This window comes from Gossypium hirsutum, chromosome D02, assembly GCF_007990345.1.
Source record: "Gossypium hirsutum isolate 1008001.06 chromosome D02, Gossypium_hirsutum_v2.1, whole genome shotgun sequence".
NCBI classification, from domain to species: domain Eukaryota; kingdom Viridiplantae; phylum Streptophyta; class Magnoliopsida; order Malvales; family Malvaceae; genus Gossypium; species Gossypium hirsutum.
Window position 1 is genome coordinate 60,066,809 of NC_053438.1, and position 10,647 is coordinate 60,077,455.

At 36.5% G+C, this 10,647-nt stretch overlaps 2 protein-coding genes across 6 annotated transcripts; both read right to left on the bottom strand.

The window, feature by feature from the left end:
• Positions 1-1,451: 1,451 nt before the first annotated feature.
• On the bottom strand, positions 1,452-5,231 carry LOC107909706 (plant intracellular Ras-group-related LRR protein 3). The gene is made up of 3 exons (XM_016837337.2): positions 4,344-5,231; positions 3,809-3,975; positions 1,452-2,364 (listed from the first exon to the last, which is right to left on the bottom strand). Exons 1-3 carry the CDS (start codon positions 4,914-4,916, stop codon positions 1,716-1,718), a joined length of 1,389 nt encoding a protein of 462 aa, XP_016692826.1. The 5' UTR covers positions 4,917-5,231; the 3' UTR covers positions 1,452-1,715.
• A 563-nt stretch (positions 5,232-5,794) lies between these two features.
• LOC107909705 (uncharacterized) lies at positions 5,795-8,650 on the bottom strand. 5 transcript variants are annotated; one of them, XM_041088913.1, is made up of 4 exons: positions 8,400-8,650; positions 7,765-8,253; positions 7,136-7,195; positions 5,795-6,886 (listed from the first exon to the last, which is right to left on the bottom strand). In XM_041088913.1, the coding sequence occupies exons 1-2, from the start codon at positions 8,536-8,538 to the stop codon at positions 7,832-7,834; spliced, it is 561 nt and encodes a 186-aa protein (XP_040944847.1). In that variant the 5' UTR covers positions 8,539-8,650; the 3' UTR covers positions 5,795-6,886; positions 7,136-7,195; positions 7,765-7,831. The 5 variants fall into 5 exon arrangements, with proteins under 5 accessions (XP_040944847.1, XP_040944846.1, XP_040944849.1 ...); XM_041088912.1 differs by having other exon boundaries at positions 5,795-6,890; XM_041088915.1 differs by having other exon boundaries at positions 6,998-7,195.
• Between the last annotated feature and the right edge of the window lie 1,997 nt (positions 8,651-10,647).

A 10,647-nucleotide genomic window follows, 5' to 3' on the forward strand; every position in this document is an offset into this window, starting at 1 on the left:
TTGTGGAGTAGAATTGGTACCCGCACCTTTGTATTTGGACTACATATTAGTGCTTGGAATTATTTAATGTCGGATTTGCAACTAAAAAAAGGAGCTTAAGCTCTACTTTGATTGGTTGTTTCAAAGACAAAATATTATAGGGAAAAAAACGATGGACTTAAAGTTAGTTAATTAGATTATAATTTAATGATGTAAATTATGGTCAGTTAAATTGGTTTAATAGGGTATACCCTCCCTTAGATGCAAAATGAGATTTTTAGGTGCCAGACAAAAAGAACAGAAGCCTATGAAGTTGTATGTATGAGGAGGATGACGTAGAATAGGTAAATGAAGGATATGATCGGATGTGTAATGTAATTGACGACAACAAAAGTCGGATGGTATTGTTTTAGCTATTATTTTCCTCAATACCATTGTATTAAGAAATTGGAAGTACAGAGGAGATACGCCGCCAGATCAGATGATATGCTGGTTCAAAAATAGACGGCCAGGATATTTGTTTGCAGAGATTTGTCTTTTGAAACTGACGGCATCTGGGTCCACCCGATTACTGACACGTGTTTACAATTACGGATTTTCTGCCCAGATTTTACCTTTATGATTCAGAGACAGAAACTCAGAGGTGGTCTCATCAAGTGGGAAAGCATCTATTTAAAACCGACGGCCTGCCCTTGAAAGTGACTTGTTGATTTGAGTGCTTTACTTTTTGTTGGTTTGAAACCAAAAAAAAAACACACCTTGTAGGTTTTCGGGATTCATTCTTCTCTTTTCTGTTGTTCTTATTATTTTATTGATTAAATTAAGTGATATTGGGATTCATTCTTCTCTTTTCTGTTTTTCTTATTATTTTATTGTTCCACCTTTATATCCATCAAAGGTAAGAGCTCTCACATGGCACCCTTTATCAACCTTGTATAACATCTAAGAGTAACCTTGAGAGACCACAGAAAAAGTTGCAGATCAGACCCATTGCAAACTCAACAATGGGTTCCAAACGTGAATGTGAAAACATGTCCAATTCAGTAAATGCATGAGGCTTTAAGACGTGCACCAGCGGATTGACGTGATGCTCTCTGTTCTTACAATTGTTCCCACGTCTTAAATTCTAATGTTCTACCAAAATCCCCACGTTCTTTGTACTGCAAAAAGATGTTAGAACTAGCAAGTACGGGGCAAACTGTAACAGTAATAACGCCTCACTTTGGACTTCAGAAGTGAGTCCACCTCCGTTCTCTTTACAATCATAACATGTGCTTAACTGAACCTACTCTGTTTTGATAATTACTCCACAAATTTGTATTATTTCAAACACACATTTATCCTGAGAGGATTCTAACTATCACCTTCATCAACACAAATCAGGGTCAGGTCGGCATGAGGCAAACTTAAAACACACACACACAACAGTTGACCTATCGTAGCCACCATGCATATTCAACAAAACAAGAAAGGAAAATAAAAACACTCAACTACATTGTCAAGTTTAAGAAAACAACCTATTTATTTTGGAGTTAGCAGCTTAAAGGAGCCAAACCCAACGACGGCTTTGAAGCCACTATACACAAATCACATTGCGTCTATTCAGCTCCCACGCATGTATATCCGGGGTATCCTCATTATTACAGAGCATATATACACAAATCTTGTAGTTGCTAAGCTACTCTTATTTGGCTACTGGAATCTCTTGAAACAGCTACACATCGAGCACCAAGAGATCACAGTTGTTGATCCAGATACGGATCCCTAGGAGCCTTTGGCCCACTCAGGTATTCCCCAACACTTTGGGAAACCCCAGAGATGGCGTTACTCACCAATGAAGTTCCCCATGACAACCATCCCATCTGACCTTGCTGATTACTTGCTTCAAGATTGATTCTCCTTTGCTCCTCCGTGATTATGTCGAGCCACTTTTTCGACATGTAATCTTTCACAGCATCAGCCCCCTTATTTGCTATCTCAATGGGAGGCACTATGAGCGGATTCTGGTCCAAATTGAGCTTCACTAGTTTCCCAAGGCGGCCGAATGTGCAAGGCAGAGCCCGGATTTGGTTGTTGCTGAGATCGAGTTCCCGGAGATTGGTCAGATCACTAATAGTATCAGGAAGTTCTGTGAAGTCATTGAAATTACTACTAAGGTTCAGGACTTCAAGTTTTGTCATTCTCCCAATCACTTGTGGCAAGCCATGAAGCTCATTGAAATGAGCATCCAGATACCTCAAGGACCTCATTTCACAGATTGATGATGGTAGGAAGTGGATCTTGTTCAGCTGGATTGACAGCTTTTCAAGATTTAGGAGCCCATATCCAATATTGTTAGGCAGAAATGTAAGGTTGTTAAAGCTTGCATCCAACTCAACCAGTGAACTGCAAAAGAATGATGGACTTTTATCACTCAGGCAAGACCATGAGCACAGTAACTGAAAGTAACAAAAGCTACTAAGAATAGTAGGTAAAGATACACAAACCCCCAAGATAAACTGGAAAGGTCGCAAATCCCCCTCCAGTTTGAAAATGCTATTTTACCCCCTTTGATATGAACAGAGGTTAGTCAGTTTGATAGTCTAATTAGTATTGAATGCCCCAGCAACTAAATTTGCCATTTCAGCCAACCTTTTTTTTACACATTAAACACTAATTTATGCTTTAAATAGTATTTTAGCTTAAAACTTTAAAATTAAGGGGCAAATTCTAAATTCTATTTAATCCTCTCTATACCTATGAGAAAACAAAAACTTTTTTTTTTCCTTTTTAAAGGATAGTTAAGCAATATCAGGAATCATTGGATTTTTCATTGGAACACTTTTTCTCAAACAACAGGTCATTGCCAATCAGCCAAGGACTTCAAAGTTACTCTATTGATCATACCTTTATGCATGGGCCATGACTTATGTTACCAAATTCGGGGTGCCCAAATTTTCTAGGTGTTTTTATTGTCTTCATATATTTGGAGGATTGTTCTCTCAAACCCATCTCCAAATATGTGCTTGACACAAGTATTTAAGGGAAAATGAAGAGTTGAAGTAATGTAAGCCATGACCATATTTCATTCTCAAAAAAGTAGATAACTTTTGAGTTATATTCCCTATGATTCAGAAACTTTTGTGGTTGCCTATAATTGACAGTTACTTGTTCTTCAATTTTTGATAAAAAGGATGAAATGGCCCGATAATGGACCCAGATTTGGCTTTGGTCCAGTATGTAGTATCAACGCACCCAAATTCACAACTATAATTATAAGAATATTTGAAACCACTAATCAAAATCAAGTCTCAAAATGGATAAAAATTCAAATATCTTACCTCACTAGAAATATAACCAAAATTTTCAATGGAATTGTTATGTGGATGTAACAGAACCCAAATTCTATGAATACCAAACCAAAGGGAAAGATATTTTAGAAGCACAATTGACTTGGGAAATTTTGCTCTTCAACCCAGAACGAGAGTGAGAATCACTGTGTGTATTTTCTTTTCCAATACATTTGAAGAGGAAGGCTGAACTTCTACATTAGAGAAAGAGAAGATTTTTTTTTTTGATGAATACAGATGTTTAGCTAGAATTTACGGCTCTTTTTTGCTCTAATGGTTTAGGGTTTAATTTGTTAAAACAGGGGGTTTGTGTAGCATCGGGACTAATTAGATTAATAGACTGACAAACTCCTTTTACTGGCAAGGGGACACGTTTGGCTTTCAAAACAGATACGTTTTACTCATTCCTACTTTATCAGGATTGGTTTTTGCATTTCACTCCTGGAACAGTAATTTGAGAACAAAAGTAGTACAAGAGTGAACAAAAAATAGTACAATACCTGCATCGTGCAATGCTTTCCGGGAGGGCATTTAGCTTGTTTCCCGAGACATCGAGGATCCTCAGATTAAGCAACAAACCAACGGAGTCAGGCAGATGTTGCAAATGATTGGAGGATGCATTAAGCTCCTCAAGTTTCTTTAGTCCTCCAATCGAATCAGGAATGACCTGGTTCTCAAGCACAAAAACACTAGTACATAAGCATCTACCCATACAGTTAAACAATTTACATATGTAAAGTAGTGAAGACCATAAGCAGCAGTTCTTTGTGCAAAACAGAGAAAAAATACCAATACCCTCAGTCTCATGAAATACGCCATACTTTTAGAACAGGAGATAAAGCAATTTTAATTGAATAGCGAAAAAGGAAAGAATCCAAGTATTTAGTTTATCAATTGGGATAGTGTTGATCCAAGGAACATAACGTGGCTACTATAGTTCTTAGTTTAAACATCACAGCTTTCGCAATTTCATCAAGCCTTGGGATCAATTTGGCATAAACAGAAGAAAAGATAATGAAAATAAACATATAATACCTCTATCTGGTTATTGGAAAGATTGAGATAAACCAAACCGTAAAGTTTACCAAAGGCCTCAGGCAATAGCCTCAACTGTCTTCCAGAAAGCTCAACTCTTTCAACCACCCCATTCTCAGCTTCTTTCAATATCCTCACAACATCCTCATTTACTTCATCATCGCCGTTCATTTGCTCGACAGCTGAGCAATACAGACGACCCAGATTCTCCTCCACCTCAGTCAACTGTCTCTCATAATCCTCGTGCAAGCCTTCCAATCTAAGCACGGTCTTATATATGTCGGCCTCCTGTAAGGAAGATTGGGTTTCTTGAATGTGGGTAATCTTGGAACGAGCGGCGGAGACAGCTGATGGATCGGGCCGAGGTCCTAGGGAGCGTAGGAGGGAATGGGTTTGGGTGACGGAGGTGGGGATGGATCGGGAAAGTGAAGCAAGGATTGATGGATCGGGTAAATGGGGGAAACGGGTGAGTAAATCCTGGCGGATTTGGGGAGGGAGTGATGGGTAATTGTAAGGATCTTGTTGGGAGAAGATGTAGGACAAAATGGGGAACTTTGAAAGATTAGGATCCATTAAGGTAATTGAAGGAAGCAGAGATGAAGGAAGCAAGGTCAGGGGGAGGGGGGGAGCATTGACGTGAGAGAACGACGAGAGAGTAGTGAACAGCAATGACTCATGGAGCTGATGAGCAGTGTCTCTCGGTTAGCAGTTAGCATCGCAACGCCGAATGCCAAATGGTACTTCTGGCATGCGCTGGACCTGGTCTACCGCTTTCCTTTGCTCACATCATCACATTCTATACTGTGCCTTTGGGTTCTAAATTTCTGAGCTAACAGTGGGTTCCTAATAATGGGCTTTTCATTTATTGGTGGCTTTGGAAGGAAAGGCTTCATAGGATGACCCAACATCCCCCCACAATACATTTTATTATTATGGGTAGGGTATCAATCACGTATGAACAATTCTATTATTAAAGTTCCAGTTTTATAACCAAACTTGATTTACATAAAATAAGATAGGTTGATTTACATAATTTATATTTAGTAAAAGAAAGTTGGAGCCATTTTATCATTGTGGATTCTTAAAGGTACAATAATCACGGCATTAATGTCTTCTATCAATTATACATAATTTTAATTCGTATAATAATAAATTTAACTTTCAATATTTATATTATTTGTCATTTGGGCCTTCATTTTTAAAAAAATCAATAAATTTGTTAAATTAGGATCAAATTAACAGAGATTAAATAACTCTAATTTTTTTAGAATGACCAATTTGTTCAATTTTAAAATTGGGAGAGATTATAAATTTCTTTTTACCTTTATATTATAACAACTCAATTAATAATAATTGTATTTATCCTCTCCTTAAAGATTTTGAACTAATCCAATATCTTTATCATACCAATTAAAATATGGTATTTATCATTATATATTTAATAGTCAATATTTCATCACATTAAAATATTTTATTATACAATTTTAATTGACTCAAAATTTGGTATACATTATTGAACATAAAATATAAGGGTGAAATTATTAAAATACTAATTATACACAAAATTATATATAAGTTGTGTATAAATCCCACAGAAGACAGACGCGTGATGAGTATTTTGAGGATTTGAGTCAGCCAGCCAGCCATACACACCCTGGCCTCTTGGTCCATTATCAACAATCAAAGGCTTTAACGTCGCTAATATCAGAGCCGGTCATAGCTTTCAAGTGGAAGATTAGACGCATGTGGGATCCATGATGGCTACACCATTCTCTTTTTTTAATAATGAACCACTCCGCTCCTTGTCCAAAATAGACTTCCCAAATTCATGCTTTCTCCATTAGCATCCTCTGTAGAATGGCTTGTTTGATGTAAATAAAAAGGAAATCAATCATATAATTAATACTCATGTTAGGAGGAGAAAAAGAAAAGATGGGCACATGGTAGGGATAACCTTAAAACCACTTTTATCTTTATCCCCAACAGATGATAACATAGAATCATCAAACTCTTTCATTTTCGACTTCAATATCCCTGCAAGATTGTATGGGGCACTGGCGACCCTTCCTTTGAATCAGGAGTCACAACCTCTCACTTCTTTTAATTAATTAAAACTCAGCTCAGCTGGAGTTGGAGTTGGAGACTTTTTTTTAAATTTAATCCAATATCTACAGTCCTCTCTCCTATATTGTACTTGTTCAATTTGTGTCTTGGATTGAAGGGAACTCTTTATTCTGTTTCTGTTGTGAATATATTTTAGCTTTATTCCGAGGAAATTATTGTGTCCCACTACTATATTTAGATCCTTTTGAGTGCATCTTCTTCATCGGTTAAATACCAGCTGTCAAGGGGGGGCGTGTTTTGTCCATTGCCTGGTGTTCAATAAATTCCAGTCATGACTCCATTCATCTGATTCTTCCAATGGTCCCTCCTATGCTTCCACAATTTATTGCAATTGCTACTTGGAATTTTGTTTGATATCGGAAACCACCATTGCTTCGGTGCTTCTTGTTGCCAATTTGCAAGTAAAGAGATGATCCAATCTGGCTAAAAAATGAACAAACAAACAAAAAATCACTGATCAGAAGTTAACTATGGCCCATTGCTTAGCACCATCATCAACAAAATTATCTTCAAATTAAAACCCAAAGCACCGTTTCTTCAGAACATCCCGATTCTTCCACTCAAAGCTGCCAATCACCTCAAAACTAAGAAATCACTGGACTTGATGTTATTCATGTAATGCCCCTAATCGATATTAGGTAAAAAAGAATCAAGTAAAACCAACTTACCTTCCACCCATTGCTAACTCAGATCTTTCAAAGATCGCCCCAGTTAGTATCTTCATTAACCTGCAATATCACAAAACCGAAAATATAACTCCATCATACGTAATCAAAAGGATAAAGCACTCAATATATTATATATGATATATAAAAGAAAAGTGACGACAAAGAGAAAAAAGAACATTAGAAGAAGAAGAAAAAATGTAGACACGAAAAATACGAAAGGAAAACGGACGAAGATAATGCCGGCGAAAGCGTGTGGGGCACACGTGTTAAATTAAATAGGGTTGAGGATATAAAGAAGATGGGACGAAAATTCTGGAACCTGATAATAGAAAAAAAATCTATTGTTTTAATGATTGCGTGCAAATGGAAACTGAACGGAACGGAACGGAGTATTGGGGGAAGCTGTAAAAAGTTGTGAAAAGGAATTGGACCAGCAAACAATCCACGAATGGAGAAAAATTTTGGGGTTTTTTTTTTGAAAAGATCCAAAACGAAGGAGTTGAGAATTAATTAATGGCCACTCATTCATCAAAAGCAGTTCTCCTTTAAGGATTTACAGTTTCAAATACATAATCATAAAGCTAAGGTTTTTTTTTCTTTTTTTTTCTGTGGGTAGTATTGTTCTTTACTTGTTCTTCGCCGAGGACCATAACGGATTAATAAACTATATGATCCTTCGTTTGTTTCGGACTTCTGCTATTGCCAGTGATTCCCGCTGTGAATAAGGTAAATATGGCTAGGGTTGCCATGGTGACCATGGGAACCATAGTAAGGGATCATCTTCCCCGCAGATTTTTCCGAGCAAAGAGGATAGACAACGGGAGTCCTCGAGATCTGGCGTATGCAGGAGTATCTAGGAGTGGATGTAGATGACGACTTTGAAGACGAAGCCGATGACGAAGGCGGAGAAACATCTTTTTTGGTGGATCTCAGAGGCGAAAGAAAAGCTCTGATCTTTATAGAAGAGGGTGGCGACGCTACCCGATCGTATTCCTCGATGAGATTCGCGAGATCCTCATCGGAAGTGATCGAAACCAGCGCGTCTAAATCCTCTGTAGGCAATTGGCAACGTAGGCTCACCGCTGACCCATACATCTCTCCCATCTTCACCAACAGCTCTGTACCAATGATGATATACATTTATTTCATTCCTCATCAATTCTTCAAAAGCTTAAAACAGCGCCCTTTTAACGAGTCTATTTTTAAATACTAAACGCGCAGAAAAAAACATATAAGAAACAAAGAAAAGGAAGAAAATACAGACCAGAGAAGGGAATGGAGCGATCGACGGCGAGGACACGGGTTTCACCGCCGTAATAACGGAGTTTGCCGTCAGGGTAACGAGGGACGATTTTTCCGCCGTAACTACAGAGGAACTTGATAGTGATTTTAGTTCCGACCATGCTTTTTGGAGGGTAGATGAGAGTGGAAGGCAGAGGAGGTTGAAGAGGAGAAGGCGGCGGGGGAAGATGCTCTGTTTTGTTGATTGGTGGCGTCTTCAAGCCTAGGTTTGGTATTCTTGAAACCTTATTTATAGAGATGAGGGAGGGGTGAAATTGTGAAGAAGGGTCCCACCCTGCTTACGTCATAGATTCCCTTTCTTAAGGTAAAAGTTTCAATCTCTTTTCTTTTTGTTTGTTTTTCATAATTCAAAGTTCAAAAGCTCATTCCCCGTTTTCTTCGGTGTTTGGTACTCTTTACTTGACCCGGCCCATGTCCTTTCCCTTTTTCCTTTTTCTGTTTTTTGTACTAAAATTATTCCCAGAATATTGATTTATTTACATTTTAGCTTATATAATAATGTTTTAGGAAGTTGCTAACAAATATGACTTGATTTACGGAGACGTCTCTTGCACAACACATTATTAAACACTTCTTGATGAAAGCAACGCACTCAAGAAGAACAAAGATTTGAAGTGAAAGATCCTAAATATATAAATCTTGCGACCAGGCTCCATTTACTCGAATCTAATTCTTGGATAACAACATTTAACATTAAAAAACCTTCTTTTCTTAACCAATTTTAAATTTCCCAAGTTTGCTTATAAAAGTCGCACTTCTACGAAACAAAGAATAAAACATGGGACAACAAAGTTTGTTTACGTAGTTCGGTTCCCCTACATCTACAAAGCCCAATTCAGTGAGAAATATCTACTATCTTCAATACTTACAACAAATGAACCTAAATCTATTACATCCAGTGACAATTTCCTCACTTTTGTATCCTAGAAAACTGGTACTCTTACCATTAAGTTCACCCTAGTAAACATAACATGTAAAATCATAACACAATCAAATGCACTCTCACAAAAAAATATTCTTCACTTGAACATGTTAAATGCTCTCGATTCTATTTACAGATAACCTATACAAGTATCTCAATTGTAGAGTTTTTCGAGTCTTACTTACATAATGAATATTTATATCAATCCCTATTAAACTATAGTTAAACAAGGTGAATACAATATAATAATAACAAATAAGGTAAATAAGGACGGCTGGCAACTAAGTCTTCAATGCTCCAATCCGATCCAACTTCCTTGACCCAAGAGATTAGATAGACATGATCCGGTCTGATTCTCAAATATGTTTCCCAAGTGATGCTATCTTTATTGATGGGCTAGATACAATCTACAATATCAGGACAATCCAAAATTTTAGTTCAATAAATTGTCAATTTCACAAATATGGAAACAAGTCAGCCTATCGCAGTGCTTCAAAAAGTGGGCACTTCTTCAGGCACATCTTATTCATTCCATATTATTCAACATTTGTCACAAGTGGTACCTAAATAATTCTTTAAATTATAAAGTACAAAATGGTGCTAAACACAAGCACTATAGACAACTCGTGAACTTTTTAATTTGAGGCATCCAAGGCTTCAAAATGTAGTTGAGAAGACATTTGTTCTAAAAAAAATATTTATTGTATTAACAATATTCCCTTAGTATAGCCTAAGAAAAATGTTGGATCGTACTAGCATGTTACATATTTTATAACTTCAATTATAGGTGGAATTGATGATACTTCGAAGCGTACATTTTAAGAAGAAAATCTTGATAATCTTTATGATGCATATTCAAATTCAGATAATAATGATGATGAACTCGATCAAGGACCAACAAATGATGATAAGAAGTATATTTTAAATATTAAAATGGACTACCTCAATAAATATACACTAGAACAATTAGATAAAAACTACATATGATGTTTATTTTTGTTACTATTTTTATTAATAATCGTATTATCAACTACTTTTTTAGACTAATATACTGTTAGCTTTGAGATCTCAAGCTTTGAGATAAATTTTATATGTATTATATGTCCTAAACCATATGGTGAAAATATGATTAAAAATCTTATCAAACATTTTCAAAGACTTGCAAAATACTCAAAAATATGTTTTAAATGTGTTTTAATTTATCTAAATGTTTTTAGGTTAATACCAAAGTCTTCTAAGGTATTTAAAATATTTTTAAAGAACATTGGCATGCAAGTCTCGAAAGTCT